Source organism: Thermobia domestica, chromosome 4, assembly GCF_964235325.1.
Source record: "Thermobia domestica chromosome 4, izTheDome1.hap1.1, whole genome shotgun sequence".
Classification (NCBI taxonomy): domain Eukaryota; kingdom Metazoa; phylum Arthropoda; class Insecta; order Zygentoma; family Lepismatidae; genus Thermobia; species Thermobia domestica.
The window spans coordinates 315914412-315931640 of NC_137457.1; the positions used below are offsets into that span (position 1 = coordinate 315914412).

At 33.8% G+C, this 17229-nt stretch overlaps 1 protein-coding gene across 1 annotated transcript in view; it reads right to left on the reverse strand.

Annotated features, from left to right (window-relative positions):
- LOC145684341 (NPC intracellular cholesterol transporter 1-like) overlaps positions 1-17229 on the reverse strand; it is a 78913-nt gene that overhangs the window by 18468 nt on the left and 43216 nt on the right. The window contains exons 9-16 of the mRNA XM_081756544.1: positions 16286-16487; positions 14681-14797; positions 13062-13242; positions 8910-9037; positions 7899-8150; positions 5153-5316; positions 1097-1200; positions 108-244 (exon numbers count right to left, since the gene is read on the reverse strand). Of these exons, the coding sequence (XP_081612670.1) occupies positions 108-244; positions 1097-1200; positions 5153-5316; positions 7899-8150; positions 8910-9037; positions 13062-13242; positions 14681-14797; positions 16286-16487 (1285 nt within the window). The remainder of the gene's footprint in view (positions 1-107; positions 245-1096; positions 1201-5152; positions 5317-7898; positions 8151-8909; positions 9038-13061; positions 13243-14680; positions 14798-16285; positions 16488-17229) is intronic.

Below are 17229 nucleotides of genomic sequence, written 5' to 3' on the forward strand. Positions count from 1 at the left end.
ACAAGGTAATACGAATTCGGAAATATACTAAGTCAGAATTCATAATCTGTTTCTTAAAAAAGTATAGATTATTATTAGTAGTATTGGAATTATTAAAGAGTGCTTACCCCTGCATAGGCAGCATGTCCACCTTTAGCGCAGTTCTCATCTGGGTTATCCTTAAGAAAAAATGGCAAATATTTCTCAAACTCTTCGGGTGTGGGACGCTGTTCTCCTTGAAACTTGCAGGCATTACAGCTAGTATCTACAATAAATTAAGATAACACAATTATATAAAAGAATTATTATTATATTAATCCATATACCATATACATTCCTTTAATAGAAAGTGACCGATCTATATAATCAACTTTTCAGGATAATGAGTTGAAGATTGGCACTACTACAGATTAAGATCAGCGCATAAATGACATAATTGCATCCTGGGGAGTGGAGAATATGTACACAAAGCTTTTCGAGGCTTTAGGACCATTTTCAACATTATATGTCAATAAGGTTCACTTTTGAATTGTTACTTTTCTATTAAAGAAATATCATGTCAATAAACATCATTGTTGAATTGTGTTGCTTTTCTATTAAAGGAACATTACATGCAAACAAGGATCAATATTGAATTGTGTTACTTTTCTAATAAAGGAATATCATATGCTAATAAAGATCATTATTTAATTGTGTTTCTTTTCTATTAAAGAAACAACACAATTCTCTGCTTTGTTGCTCTTTGAAGAACAATTATATTCTCGTAACAACAATACAATATTATATAATCTACTTTTTGAGTAAGAATAAACACATGGAAAACACAACAATCAGAAACAATCCTTTCCTTAAATATGTAGTCTGGATGTTTCTGGAATATATTCTATTTATAGATTATGTTGTCGAGAGGTTATGCAAACCAAAAGAAAATTGTGAATAGTGGATTTATAAAGTCTCAGTCGTATATTCAGTTATCCATACACTACCGTATATGTAAAATTATTTAGTGGTTTCTGTAAGGTCTCAGGCTTATATTCAATTAATAATCAATATCCATAATTATTTTTTTTATTATTATTATTAATATGTTGAATATTTACAACAAAACGTGACTTACCATTGTGAGGACAAAATTCACCATCCTTTTCCCTGCAACAGCCATTGGACGACCAATCAAAGAAATCATCCAGCCATGAGGACGCTGGTTTAGCAATGTATGTACTGCAAATGTCAATAGAATTCCGTTTTAATATTATTGCTAAAAATAAGTCATTATCTACCAAATTACGGACAACAAAAATACGGACATTGATTAGCAAAGCTTCGAAATATTGCAAAAGTTTAGCAAAAAGATAGCAATGAAATACACAAATTAAACATAAGTGTATGATAATGGAACTGTTTCGTTTTGGTACGCAAAGTACAAGAACATCATACTCTACGGTGCTCTAAAATATTGCGTGCTTGGCAATGAGGAGACGCTGTAGTCATCGTGTAGTGGAAACTATGATTGCTTTCGTTCCAACTTATGGGTTCCAGAATATTCAATAGCAAAATATGGAGGCTTTGAAATGTATAAAAGATGGAGAACATGTGAAAAATCATATATTATATGTGCAAGCATAGTTTAGAAAAACGGTTTGGGAGGTACAAGATAGACGGATTTGATCCAAAAATAAATACTTTTTATGAGTTAATGGGGTGTTACTGACATGGTTGTATACAGTGCTATGAAAACAACAGAAACATCTCAATCTATTTGTTGCATATGGTGCAATGCTGAACATATTTGAAAAACTCCGGTGGGAATCTGAGAATGTGATTGGAATGTAACGGTAAAAGAAAAATAAACATATACATGATGTTTTGGAATGTCGTTGCAAACATTTGCGTGACATCCTCATCCCAAAATCAGCCTACCCAGGAACCAAAGTTCCAAATCATATGTAAAAGATGTAGATGACGAATACATCGTCTATTTTAGATGTTACATCGTTATATCCGTCAATCATGTGCAAATGTGATATGCCTGTAGAAAATACAAGGATGTTTAGAGGGACAAAATTCCCTGATGAGAAAAAATCCACAGTCTAGTTAAATATGCCACTTTCCCGCTTCTTATATGTTTTCCTATCCTGCATTATATCACTCGTAGCAGGCTAGTGTTTGGTTTATGTAAGTTATGCATGGATATTCAAATAGTGTGATTATATAGATACAAATGCTGAGCGCGTTTTTTCAGGCATGTTTTGTAAGCCTAAATTGCATAAGGCACTATATATTGAATATACGCTGGTGGGAATCCGCTGTATGGGGATGCGAACGTTTGATACCAGAAGATTGTTTCTGAGGGCTTATTTGGTTCTTATGGGAAATGTTTTTTTACAAAGCGTTAGGGTTCCCCACAGAATGTACAACAAAAGAAGCAAAAGAAAAGTGTATACAAGATTATTTGACCATGAAGAAATACAATTAAATTTCGAAAACAGAGTATAATCCCGGATTAAGAAATACATAAAAGTTTTTCCTCAATTCCCTTTATAAGAAATGGTTGCAAATGATAGATATATACCCCAGAGTGAGGTCGTGGACAGTGTAGAATATTTTCGCCATCTTCTTCATAGGGCCGAAGTATGAAATTCAAGTTGTGACACCATTTGGATGATAAGCATTTAAATGTGTATTATAAAAAGTAGAAAATGAAAACACGCTACTTGCGTTCTCGAATGTTGTGCTTACAACATTCATAACTTCATGGGGCGCGTATTTCTTTGTACAATTTACTGACGGCTGTTGGACCTGACAAAATAATTTACTGTGACAGACAGTATTATGTGCAGAGGAAAAATCAAGTCCCCTTAGAAATAGGATCTTACTTAGGAGAATTAACAGATGAGGTTCCACAAGGGTGGACGCATACAGAATAATCAAGGTAAAAAGAAATGTGTATACAAAATTCAGAGAATTGCGCTTTATCATAGAACTAGACACAAAATTAATTCTTAGTTTTTATACTTTATGAATGGAAAAGCAAAAGGAATTGTGATTGGAAATCCAACGAAAATGCTCAGGAAACCAGTTTTTCGCATCTTCTCTTGAAGTGAAATAAAGACCATAGGATGGTAACTTCTAAAAGATAAAGAGTAGATGCAGACGGTGAGGTAACTAATGTTTCTCTAAGCTATTACGTTAAATACGGATATAAAATTTCATGCATGAGTGCACTTGCAAGTGTACATCAAATTTGTTTTTCTATGTACATTTGATTTTTCATACGTTTCCTATATTCTTCTCCACACTTATAGAAACAAGAAGGTAAAACTTCTTTTGTATTGAATCATTTGTAAGGCAAACATTAAAGTTTCACCATCCCTGTACAATTATAATTGTTTACCCGTCTAAATCATGTAAAACATGTTTCGTCAAACGATTAATAGAAGAACGTGATGCTGTTTAATATCTCATTTCAAGATATTGTATGGTGTTATGGAGCAGTATTACTAATCTTGGATTTGAATCAAAATATAATATTTATATCATGGATTCCACAAGTAAGTGATTTTGATGCAGTAGAAGATTCACTGTTAATATTGGATTACTTAATGTTAGAAACGAATGAGAAAGTAGCAAAATCGTTTACTAAATACTATGTCCACCCTAAGAGATTAACAGTAATATTTATTGAATAAAATTGATTTCTAAAATTCCGGTATTCAAGAGATATAAGTTCAAGTTCAACAATATAATGTGTTTAGAAACCCACGTAACCATTTACAAATTGATTATTTGGTAAGACAAATTATGCCATGGCAAGGTAAACAATTGGTTCAAATATTTGAAGAAATAACACTTGAACTTCAGATTCATTTACTGTTTGATTTTACACAATATACACATGATGCTCTACGTTTGAGAACCAATATATTTCCTAGAAAAATTATGCATGCATACACTATTCTTAATAACACAGGATTTCCCATTTATGTTTAATCGCTCTCAAGATGTTGAAGGTAAAATAAATCTATAGCTCGTTCTGTTCCCTCGCGAGATGCAAGCCCTCATATCGGATTCAAAACGCTTCCGGCAATTTAATTCGAATCATATCGTAAGTAAAAAGAAATACTATAAAAGGAAATACCCCCATTAACAATACTCAGAAACAAAGAGTCAGTAGACACAACAAGATCTTACACGCTCTCTCATCGAAACTGTCGCTTAATAATAAAAATAAACTGCTACTTCAGAAAGTGGTGGTTTTTGCTGGGAATTTTTGGACCACGGGTTGGTACTTTGTCTTGAAAAATATTTAGAAGATAACATGACAAAATTAAGTAAATTGATGTTAGTTCCTTAAAATGCTGTTCGACAAACTCAATCCAACATAAAAATCAATGAATCATATAAACCGCGACTAGACAATGATATAAATAATATTTTGAAACGTACAGATCTTAGTATGGAACAAAAATGGAAGATTTGTCAACAGATACTCCACCCATATTTGCAATATAAAATATCAGCGCCGCAAAAACCTATTGCTTTACAAATCGTTCACTCTAATGCATAAAATAAGACCAATGGTAGTAGTACGGTTAGTAGCGGTAGTAATAATAGTATTTTAACGTTTGTGTTGGATATAGTACTATCAGCAAACAAATATTAAGAAGAAAAACATAATTACTAGTCAAACAACTCTTTAATTTTCAGAAAATCTTTTGGGATCAAATAGAAAGAGTAACTATTCATGGAAATCCAATTCCAGGCTCCAATATTATTGATTTGGTGAATGAGGTAGTGCATACACGTAAATATTCAATAATAGTTCATCAAATTTTTTAAATAGTTATTGGATGAAATTAAAGTTTGTCGCGAGTTTACACGGGTGCCAACTATAGCATTGAGCGCCCCGAAAGTAATTAGTACCAAAATACAAAAATATACTTCCAGTAGGATACATTCTTCTGGTGTCCATCCCTACCCCTATCAGTAGTCTTATTAAATATTAGTACATGAATTTACTAAGTTATCATCCCTACCCCTATCAGTAGTCTTATTAAATATTAGTACATGAATTTACTAAGTTATAATTTTTAAGCACACTGTACAATTGAGGACATGAATTGTGATGTGAAAAAATTAGTAACCGAAATGTCCATTATATAGTTTTACTTACATATCTGGTCGCCTGGATGCAATATATATTTGAGTACTAAGAGATTCATCAAAGCAATTTTGACCACCACATATTACGTTCTGATCCATTTCAACTGAATAGTTGAGGCCATCTTTGACGACAAAGTACACAGGAGGTCCTATTGATAAATATGCCTTCATGAACTGTAAAAATAAATGAATTAAAAAAAACAATGCCACGAAATGAAAAACAACTCAAGGAAAATAAACCTTACATGCTAGGACTAGTGATGGGTAAATTTCCGGGAAGATATTTTTCGGGATGTACAATCACAAAGAAAATTGCATTCTATTAGTATATTATAATTTCAAAGCTAAATTCTTTTTTATCACAGTATATTATTACTGTTGTCTCCAGAGGATTCTTTAAAATGTATATTCTGAACGGTATTATGTTATTTTATTAATATTTTATTATATTTAGAGAGTACGCATAAATGTCGCGCTACCCTAGCCCAGGGCCGTCATGTGGGCAGAGTGACTGGGGTGTTCGCACAGGCGCCGCGTCCAGGAGGTTACCGGGACGACAAATCAACAAAATTTAAGGAATTCAGATTATGTTGGTAAATGAAATTAATGTTAATTTAGATATATTAATAATGACCAGGCTACGACTAATTAAAATTTATTTATTTCTTAAGGACAACATCACAAGCTTAATACCCAGTTATAGTGTCGTGTACGTAATTATCTCACATACACTATCATACATACACAAATATACTTCGTCTAATTATACAGAAGTTATTGCTTGACAATTGTTTGGAATTTGTTTTCAGGTATACTAAATACATCTACTATATGAAATCTAATCATTTCGTTATATGAAGCACATATTCTCCACAGAGGAGACTTATGTAATACGTAAGTTCTTCCTTTTCTACAATAGAATGTCCCAGTGTTTGCTACTCTAGTCTTCCCTATTAGGAAACGTAATAATACTTCTGAAACTAATTCTGGACACTCAATTTTACAGTTTAATATTTTATGTAAGAACAACAAATCAAAACACCTATCTTGTTTTTTTCTAATGTTTGAAAGCTAAAATTCGTTACTAAGTCTTCATAGTGGGCATACTTGTGGTAGAAACCGGTTTTCTTGTATGGAAACATTTAAAAAATAAATTGCACATTTTCTATTGCATCAGAGTATTTAGTGACATTCGGTCTCCAAACAGTACAACAGTATTCTAATTTTGACCTCAGATACTAAAAATATAAGTGTTGATTCTTTGTAGAAATCTTGTCCTATCCTATAAATTAAATCTAGGTTTCTATATGGACTACTCGTTATTGCGTCAACGTGTTGAGCAAAAGTTAATTTGCTATCAAATATAACTCCTAGATCTTTGATAGTAATTGGGGTACACATGGAAATGCTACTTATTCTATACGTAAAGTAAAGTTAATTTGATTTTCTTTCATCGTGAAAGATGCAGATTTACATTTGGAAACATTCAGGACTAATTTATTCTTATCACACCACATTTGAATACTCTCTAGATCTTGTTGAAGTTTCACGCAGTCATCAATTGAACTTATTTTGGAGTGTAATTTCGGCAAAAAGAAGAACTTAAGAAGTTTGGATACACAGAGAAATATCATTAATAACAAGAAGAAACAACACGGGACCTAGATTAGATCCTTGAGGGACTCCTGATAGAGTATTAAACTTGAAAATTACCGGTAATTTAAAATATCGTCTAGGCCTAGGATTATTCATCTGGAACTCTCTCCAGCCCTCTGCAAGAATAATTTTATCTTGGAATTTAATATTTCTATTGATATTTGAATATTCTATGCTGTTACTTTGTTGATATGTATCAAGTTCAAAATAAACAAGAATAACATTCTATTTCAATAATTCAAAACCATGTTTGCATTAACTTTTATGTTTTAAATAAAAAAGCTATTCAATTAAAAAAAAATGACGTAATACCAACTTATTTTATCTTACACTATGATCTTACATTCCACATTTTAATCTAGGAGTACAGAATAAAATCTGGTTGTTCTTCATAACACACTGGGGGGAAGGGCGCCTGGAAATTCTCGCCCCGGGTGCTTACAACCCACGGCCCGGCCCTAGCCAACTCTTTTAAGTTGGCCACAAGAAAGCGGATGAGGCTAGATTTACATCGAAGTTACACCACCCGGGTGCGACGTATTGCCACATGCTATTATCATGGGGGTCAAGGTGGAACAAAACCAGCTTCCAACCCCCTTTGCTCGCTGACGGTCGCTCAGCTATGTTTCGTAATGTAAGTTAAGTAGATTTTTAGTTTGTCTGTTTCAGCAGTGAGGCTATATGAGGCTACTGATTAACGGGAATCGAACCCGGGTCTCCCATGCCAAGGGCGCGTACGCTAACCGCTTAGTGGTTTAAGAGTTATCGTAACGTAAGTAAATAACTTTTTGTGCATTACATATTACGTAGAAAGGTAAACGAGTATTATTATAATCTTATTTTAACGATAAAAGTACTATGAAAATTAAAAGGATTTTCCTTGGGTCGGGTTTGAACCCACGCCAAAAGCGATTTTCATCACTAACCCGTGTGCTAGCACGCTCGGACACGAGGACCGACAGCAGCTGACGTTTGCTTTGTGCTATATGTTGCTACGTGGCGAAAAACGGATTTCAATCAATCAGAACTGTGTATTTAGCTGCATGACGAACTCAATAAACATAATTTGAGAAACTGAACGAAAACAATTATATACTTACTTCAAAATATTTTAATACAAAAGAATCCTCAGGCATGGATAATTGTTGTTCTAGTCCAACCTCTACTTTGGGAACAACAGAAATGCTTCCACAGAACATCCCAAAGAAAATAATAACAACTAAGATTCGAACAATATTATTCATCAGAAATCTTGCTAAGTATTTCTTGAAAATGACGTACAAAAATCCTTGTTGATTTTCGTTGGTGTTCTTTGGACACTGAACACAACAGCATAGATCCAATCTATTTTCCTACAATAAATAGAATAAAATCAATAATTATTATTACAAACTTTTATTATTATTATTATGTATACTAGTGTATTCAAGTTTCTTGGAATAATTTTCTTCCCATTATTCCAGTATATGAGGGACGTTGAAGTCGAACTGGAACTTAATTCTACACGAGGATTGCAAAACATGATATATACAGTATATCTATACAGCCAAGCAAATTTTAACTTTAAGAATTAAATTAATACTGCGATGGCAAAATATGCTCCGTCATCTTTTGGCCATTTTGCTCTGGTAGTTGGTCACATTGAGATCTATATGCTGGAGGTAGTCGATAATTGCTTAATTGAAAGAAGAAAAACTATTTAGCAGTATATAATTCGTTTTCACTAATGCACTGAAAATATTTTAAACCTCATTCATAAGGTTGAAATTTGGTTACCTGTACAAATGTGCATATCATGTTTTGCCATCCCCCTATAGAATTTTACACGTATAAAAAGATATGCTAGTGTGGTGATAAAAGACTCAGTGTTGCCAATGTCAATGACAACCTCATTGTAAAATAATTTCCGATTGTTCAATTCTCTGATTACAGGCCAATTCTCTTAATTGTCATGCAAAATGTCAATGGGATCATTCAAATTTCTTTAGAAAATTGGAGCTCCTGCTCTTGTGCCAACAATGCCATTATGAGAACAATGAAAATGAAATATTCTATCAGAGTAACGCATGTAAAGTAAAGAAATATGAAAATAAGATTCAAAACATACTTACTGATTGTCGTTTACTATCTAATGCCAATAGGCTAACAAAACATGTTATTTGAAGGAAAAAGTCCAACAACAGGGCTATGCCAGCATTTAAAGCAAAAATATTTACAGCTGGCATACCAGACAAACAACCTGAAAATAGGAAAGAACAATAAGCCATCTTACTGAACAAGATATATGGTAAACAGTGATACCAACCTGTGGGGAAAATCTCATATTGTAGGAATTTTGACAATAATTTCGTTAAAAAATAGGATATAGAGAATTTTCGTAAAAATTGGTAGTAGAATTTATGGAATTTTAAATATATCTATTGCAATGATGCTAATAAAATTGTCTATGGTCAAAGGGTAGACAAATGAGTCTACAATAAACTTGAAATTAATGCTAATTATCAAATTTCATTATTATAAAATGTATATTCATGTTAAAGTGATGTATGCAATGACTTGTAAATCTTAAAAAAAAAAAAAAAAAAAAAAAAGTACCAAGGAACGTTAACGTACAGTACTCTGGTATTAAAAACAAGAGAGAAATGAAAGGAACAATAGAATTAACGGAAGAAAATAAAACGAGAAACGTCCAGCTTCCAAATCGTTCCATACGAAGTGGCTGAAGAATGAAGTTTATTTAGTTTTATTACGTTCAGTTGAAGATTATGGCACAAAAGCATGATGTACACTCATGTCCAAAATTATTGTCGCATGTCTATAAATATGTTGTTGTAAGGATATAATTTGATAACGAATTCGTCCGGTATTTCTGATAATGTTAGTATGTGTATAATCGGCAAAGACATGTATGTGGTAAATTTCATGTCAAAATGGCAGTAAATAAGAACAATAAAACGAAAATAAAACTTTGTTGTTCATTTAACAACATTTTGTTTTACTCATTCTAATTTTCTGTATTTACAATTCTTTTCTACTTGTGAAATTTACCACAAATATACATTTCCCGATTATACCATAGTATCAAATTCATTATCAAATTATATTTTTACAAGAAGACAGTTATAGATATGCGATAATCATTTTGGACATGAGTGTACATACTAAATTCACAACAAACTGTACTTATTTTCATCATCATTTTCAATTTTCTCTTTCAATTAAGGGAAATACTTGATCATAAACTATTTGATAAACGTAGACTTTGAATAATTCACTCATATATTGAAGAAAATGACTGATACACGAATTTCACTGTTCATGTTCTTTTTTTTTTTTTTTCGAAATTTAGAAAATGTTGTTATTAGTATAACATGGGAAATTCAAGACCAAAATGATAATTTCTGCACCTCGAGATGGGATTTTATAACGTTTTAGGTTGGCAACAAGCTTAAACACTAAAGTACCAATAATTAGTTATCTACAAGGATGTCCAAAATACAATGTAACCCGGAGTTTGGGATAGTACAACTTTTGAACCTGAAGCGATACACAAATAATGGTTACATCAAAATGAAGCCTTGTTACATGCATATATATTTAAACTAGGAAGCAACGATTGAAGTAAAGTCTAGGAACCACACAGTGTTGCCAGCTGTTACCGAAGATGTAATTTTTTTTTATAAAGCACGTAAATTGACTCATAACTCATACGTATGGATGTTCTATTGTTAATTTTTTAGTTTGTTTAGTTGGAGTAGCCTGGAAACTATGAAGCAGAAAAAATTCATTTCCACCGATAACCAATCGGATTACGCCTCTGTAAAGGAGAACTAGGGAAATCGTAGTTTTCATAAGTTAACATTCTGAATTGGCAACACTGCTGACGTTTCAGTGCATCAAAGGTATGTTAAGGGTCTGTCTGCATTATGCAATTCCTGGAAACTACGAAAAAGGAACTTTGAAATTATCATGATAAAGCCATTATTTACATGCACCCAGAACTGCTATTCATTTCTATGCGGCTACTTAAAGCAAGAGCTATACAAGAACAATCCTCGAACTATACAAGACCTGGAAACAAACATTCGCAGTGCCATTGAAAACATTAACATTTCTACTGTTTGTAAAGTTGATGCCAACATGGCGAAACGTGTGAACCAGTGTTTGAATCAAAACAGAGACACTTTCAGCATCTGCTGTAGAGCTGATAACTCATTTCGTGATAATAGCAGTGTTGCCGGGTGCATGTAAGTAAAATGCAAGATAATGATAATCATGATAACTTGAAAGTTTTTTCGTTGTTTTCAGGAATTGCATAATGTAGACAGACCCTTAACACATCTTCTGATGCACTGAAATATCAGCAGTGTTGCCAATTCAGAGTGTTAATTTATGAAAACTACGATTTCCCTAGTTCCCCCTTAGAGAGGCCTCATCCAGTTGTCACCGGTGGAAATGAAAAATTCTTTTTTCTGTTCCATAGTTTCCAAACTACTCCAACAAAACAAACTGAAAATTAACGACAAAGCATCCATACGAATATATATATATATATATATATACCTTCGGTTACATCTGGCTTCATTTTGGTATAACCATTATTTGTATACCGGAGAGATTCAAAAGTTCTGGGTTGCATTGTATATTGGACACCCTGTATGTCGTTTATGTTTTATCACACATGTTTTATACTAAATTCTTAATCATTTACAAGGATCACATTTTTAATGTAAAAAACGGTTTACGTTTGGTTTAAATTCTTCTCATTGTTAAGCCTGCATTATTGAGAAGCATCAACAATGTTTTCATTTTATAATTTCAACAGAGATGGAGATGAAATTTAAAATTAGTTTCGATGGAAATGAACCTACAAAACCTTCTCTGTTTTGAGGTCTATATGAACACTTTGGTAGGAAACAAATGAGAAATAATAACTGTTGTAAATTATGTAGTGAGTTCTTCCAGAAGGCAGACGAAACAAACCTATTAGAGATTGCACAGTATATTCTTGCTATACTAGTCAGTAATACGCTTATTGACTGAGTGTTTCGTATAATGAAAGTTTTGAAATAGAATTATATCAGAATTTGTGATGGCCAGAAAGTTGAGTTTAAATAAACTTGAAAATGGCCTGTCAGTGTTTCTACAAAACAATCATGGGAAATAAGACTTTTCTTCAACAACGAAGAAATTCAAAAAATATGAATCATAATGTAGCGTCTTTAATTATTAATGTTTTTGTATTTTCATTTAGTTCAGTACAGTATACGCTTGGTTATTAGTAATGGTAGTTCTCGTACGAGTGGTTGTAAGTGTTAGAAGTGACAGTGCTAATAATATACCAAAACCTTCAGTTTCAAATGTATGTCACTTGTTACATAAATACCACTGCTCTCTGGGCTTTCCTTCAGTTCAATTTGGCAACACTATTTGTTCTCAAATCAAGATGTTACTATAAACTCGAACAATGAGCTAGTACTCGATATTTGAAAATAAAATTATGAGGCGCATCGAGAAAGTAATTTTCCCACTCGATCGACGAAGTGCAGGCCAGGCAGTGCCAAATGATAGTGGACATGCTTGCAAGACAAAACATGTAGCTATCAGCTATGACACATGACAGTCGCCAAGAGTAGCAGACTAAAAATGAAACTTATGATACCGTTGTGTGTCAACTGGAGGTGTGATCTATGATCAGATTTTAGTACGCGCCTCACATACGGACCTTTCGAAACAAGAAGCATAGGATTTTTAGAGCCAGTGTTGTATTGATACACGATAATGCTCACCCTCATACGAGCCACGTAACAACCGATGTTCTGTAGTCGTTTCACTGGGATACATTTGACAATCACTAGTTTTGCTCCGAACGATTTTCCTGTCTTTCTAAAACTCGAAAAATTCCTGTTCGGTAAGCATTTTGATAGTGATGAACAACTGTACGACTCTTATATACTGGTTCCATTCCCAGGAGGATGACTTTTACGACATCGTAATACAAAAATTCATTCCACGGTATGATAAATGCCTGTATTGCGGTGGTGAATATTTGGAAAGTAATGTCACCTATACTGTATTTATGAGAATGAATGTTTCTCAAGGTCACAGTATCTTCTGTGCGTTTACCGACCTTCCTAAAGAAAGTTACTTTCTGCATGCACCTCGTATTATATTTTGTAAATATACTTGTTCACTTGTGGTTTATGGTACTGTGTAGTTCTCACTAAAATATAAGGGAAAAAATCTTTGCAGAGAAAGCATACCTAATAGAAAGCATGCAGACTCAGTTAGAGTAGTCAGTAACATTGATGGACCGATATACCCAACAATTCTACCAATGTGTTCTTCGTGGGTCTCTTCTGGCCGTCGCTTCTCCCGCTGAAGTCTTTGCACCAAAATAAAGATATTATCCACTCCGACGGCCAACACAAGAAAAGGTACAACCTGCAATGATTAACGATTAATTAATATGGATATTTGTTAATGGATCAAACAAAATGAATGAATTAGCTGTTGATGAAAAAGACAGAATGTAAGTATGAAATAAATATGAACATAGGAATGATGAAAGACGCGTTTAGGAAGAAGTATAGTCTATTGTGTGAGTACTGGAGAAAAGGATTAAGAAAATGACATACACAAAAACGGTTAACTGTGGAATATTATATTTAATGATGAAGATACCTGTACATAGACACTAGGCAAAAAAGATGAAAAAACACTAGAGGGTTTCGAAATGTAAGTGGGGACGAATTGAGAGTATTAGCTGAGACGAATGAGGAAATTTTAAGACTAGTAGAGGAGAAAAAGAACAATTTTAGATGTAATTAAAAAAAAAACAGGTGGAGAAACTAATTACAACATTGGCTGAGAAGAAATTGTATAATGAGAGACGCGATACAGATATGTTGAAAAGGATAAGATGGAGGATTGACGTCTACAGTTGATGGACGCTATTATAACTGAAAATTCCAAGGTGAAAACGAAGAAGTTAGCTGAGAACCGTGGTGTACGGTAGCTTCTTAGTTTGCACTAAGAGATCTGCCACCAGAAGTTTTGTACTGTATGAAAGGCATATACTAGATGTTTCAAAACAACACCAACAACATTTGGGAGGTGATTCCTGACACCAAGAGAAGACAAAATATATATATATATATATATATATAGGCAACCTGGGTGCACTAACGCTTCCTTTCGGAGTTATAGGCTGCCGAAAACGTGAAAAAAAAATGAACTTTAAAGGTCCATAGCTCCAAAACTATGGGACCTACCGTAGTCGGGTCAACACTTTACATAGGAACTAGTATGTTCACTATCCAAATATCCAAGTTTCAGAATCCTGTGGTATTTCCGTAACAATTTTGATAGAGGTAGTGGGAGAGTACTTTAAATTATATGCCCGTAGCCAACCTTACTCTATAAAAATTGCTTCGTGAGTTCTTAGGATTTTGAAACACGTATTTTTGGATAGTCCACATATTAGTTTCTAAGTAAAGTCTTGATCCGACTACAGTAGGTCCTATATTTTTGGAGCTATGGACCTTTTAAAGTTCATTTTTTTTATGTTTTCGGCAGCCTATAACTCGGAAAGGAAGCATTTGTGCACCCAGGAGGGTCTATACTTTTTGTGATATCTTGGTGTCAGGAATCACCTCCCAAACGTTGTCAGTGTTGTTTTGAAACATTCTGTATATTTAGCGTGGCACTTATTAAACTAGACAAACCATGTTGAGGCTTGCCAACATTGTAATGTACATTTTTTTCCGTTGTAAGTGAAGGCTGAAATGATGTAAGTTAACACCTACGAAGCAAGAATCATTATGGATTTCAAAGTCCCGTTTTCGTCAAGTCCCGTACCTACCAAAATTTCCTTACCTACCTCAAGGACGATGAGCGAAGCAGTTACATTTGCATAGCCAAGAATTCCAATTGAGCATAGCACAGCAGCTAAAACTATGACCACGCCTCCTAGACCCACAGTTAATTTACTGTCAATCTGTAAAAGACAAAAAGCTTAAATATACAAATATGTCATTGCATTAAAATCTTCATAAGAGTATAATTCATACTATTACCTAAAATAATAAAACAACACTTAAAAATACATAAACATTAAAAATAATAAACTACATAAACACTTAAAATCAGTCTTTTGAGTTATTACTTCAAACCGTTTTTTTTTATTATTTTTTTTTTGTGTGTGTGTGTGTGTGAAAACTTTATGTCCTCTTTGGACATTTTTTCCTGCTTTTGTCCACCTTACCTACCTATGATTGTATTAGGATAATACAATCAGATCAGAATATGGCTTCTATTACTTCTGGCATTCAAAAGTGAAAGGGTGCCGCCCCTATCTAACACCATACCATTTTTTAATGCAATTATTGAAGGAATTCGTTAGACACAACAATCTGACATGAAGCGACATCTATTAGCACCGGGAAGGAAAGTGATTGCGCATGTATCGAAATTTATTAGCATCAGGAAGACAAATAATACCGTATATAGTGATATCAATTAACATCACGAAGGCAAATAATAGCGTATGTAGCGAAATCTATTAGCATCAGGAAGGCAAATGACAGCGCATGTAGCGACATCTTTTAGCGTGGCTTTTATTATCAGGAGTTAGCATGACGCACCAAGACTTTTCTGCTTATTATAAGGAATTCTAACTGTGCCTCTTGACTTTCTACAGAAGCAACATTACAAATGTTTTAAGTAAGGTCAGTGTAACATTTCAGGTTAGCGTGACGCACAGACTGACATCATTCCCTATTACAGCGTTTCCCAACCGGTGTGCAGCGGCACACTGGTGTGCCGTGAATGGACCGTTGGTGTGCCGCGAGGAAATTGAAACAAAATGATTAATTGTATAGCAATCAAATTGAAAAACGCAGGGGAAAATGTATATTTGTATTTCACATTACTATGAATCTCTACTATGAATATAGAATTTTAAGTTTCATACCATGTTACTGTACTATACATTTCTAATGTTGAAAAAAGTATTTGTTGTCATTGCTATGACCATTATTGCTTCTTTATTGTTGCAGACTATTTCGTAACTTGAAAATTTAAAATTTCATTCAATCCTTTCCTACATTTGTGTTTTAAAAGTAAAAGAGATTTGTTTGTTCGTTCGTTATTTAATGATCTTCCTTCTTAGTGAAAGGTTGGATACAGTTTCCGAAAAAGAAAACGTAATTTTAAAAACCTGAATCCAATATTTCATTGCAATTGTTTTCTGTTTTTAAATTAGAATGAAAAATAAGCATAGTGATTTACCACGGGGGAAAAAACAGTGTCGAGCTTTCTTCTCTGTGAGAAGGAGCTCAGTAATCACAGCAAAAATACCACGGTATTTTATATTTACAAATAATAATATCTATAAGTGTGCCGCGAGAATACAAGTTACACCCGTAATGTGCCGCAAATTGAAAAAGGTTGGGAAACGCTTCCCTATTACAATGAATATACTTACTAAAATCCGATGGCAACTTCGAAATTGTCCCAGAGCTACGGCAATGTAGACAAACATAACAACGTAACTAATAATAATTGTAGAAATATCTGACTGAGATTCTCTGTCAATTTCATCTTGAATGGAACGCTCTGACGAGAAGGCAAGGTCCATGAAATCAGGTTTTTCGTTCTGTACCCACTCTTTCATAAATTCGATGAACCTAAAAGAGACAACAGAGAGAAATAATTAGTAACTTACATACATTTTTGCATTTAGGAACTTTCTAGAATTTACGAGGAATGTTCTGTAAGATATTTATCTTGGAGTTATTTTACATTGGTGTACAAGGTGCCCGAGAACTTCCCGTATCCCCTAGCCTTAATAGCATTGTAAACTTTTAATAGCCTTATTCAAACCTTCAAGGCCAAGTTTGTAGGCTTGCATGAATTTGCACTTAAATGACTGCAGATCTAACCAAGGCCACGGCCAAGTTTGTAGGCTTGCATGAATTGGGCACTTACATAACTGCAGATCTAACCAAGGCCACGACCAAGTTTGTAGGCTTGTATGAATTTGCACTTACATAACTGCAGATCTAACCAAGGCCACGGCCAAGTTTGTAGGCTTGTATGAATTCGCACTTACATAACTGCATATCTAACCAAGGCCACGGCCAAGTTTGTAGGCTTGCATGAATTTGCACTTACATAACTGCAGATCTAACCAAGGCCACGGCCAAGTTTGTAGGCTTGTATGAATTTGCACTTACATGACTGCAGATCTAACCAAGGCCACGGCCAAGTTTGTAGGCTTGCATGAATTTGCACTTAAATGACTGCAGATCTAACCAAGGCCACGGCCAAGTTTGTAGGCTTGCATGAATTGGGCACTTACATAACTGCAGATCTAACCAAGGCCACGACCAAGTTTGTAGGCTTGTATGAATTTGCACTTACATAACT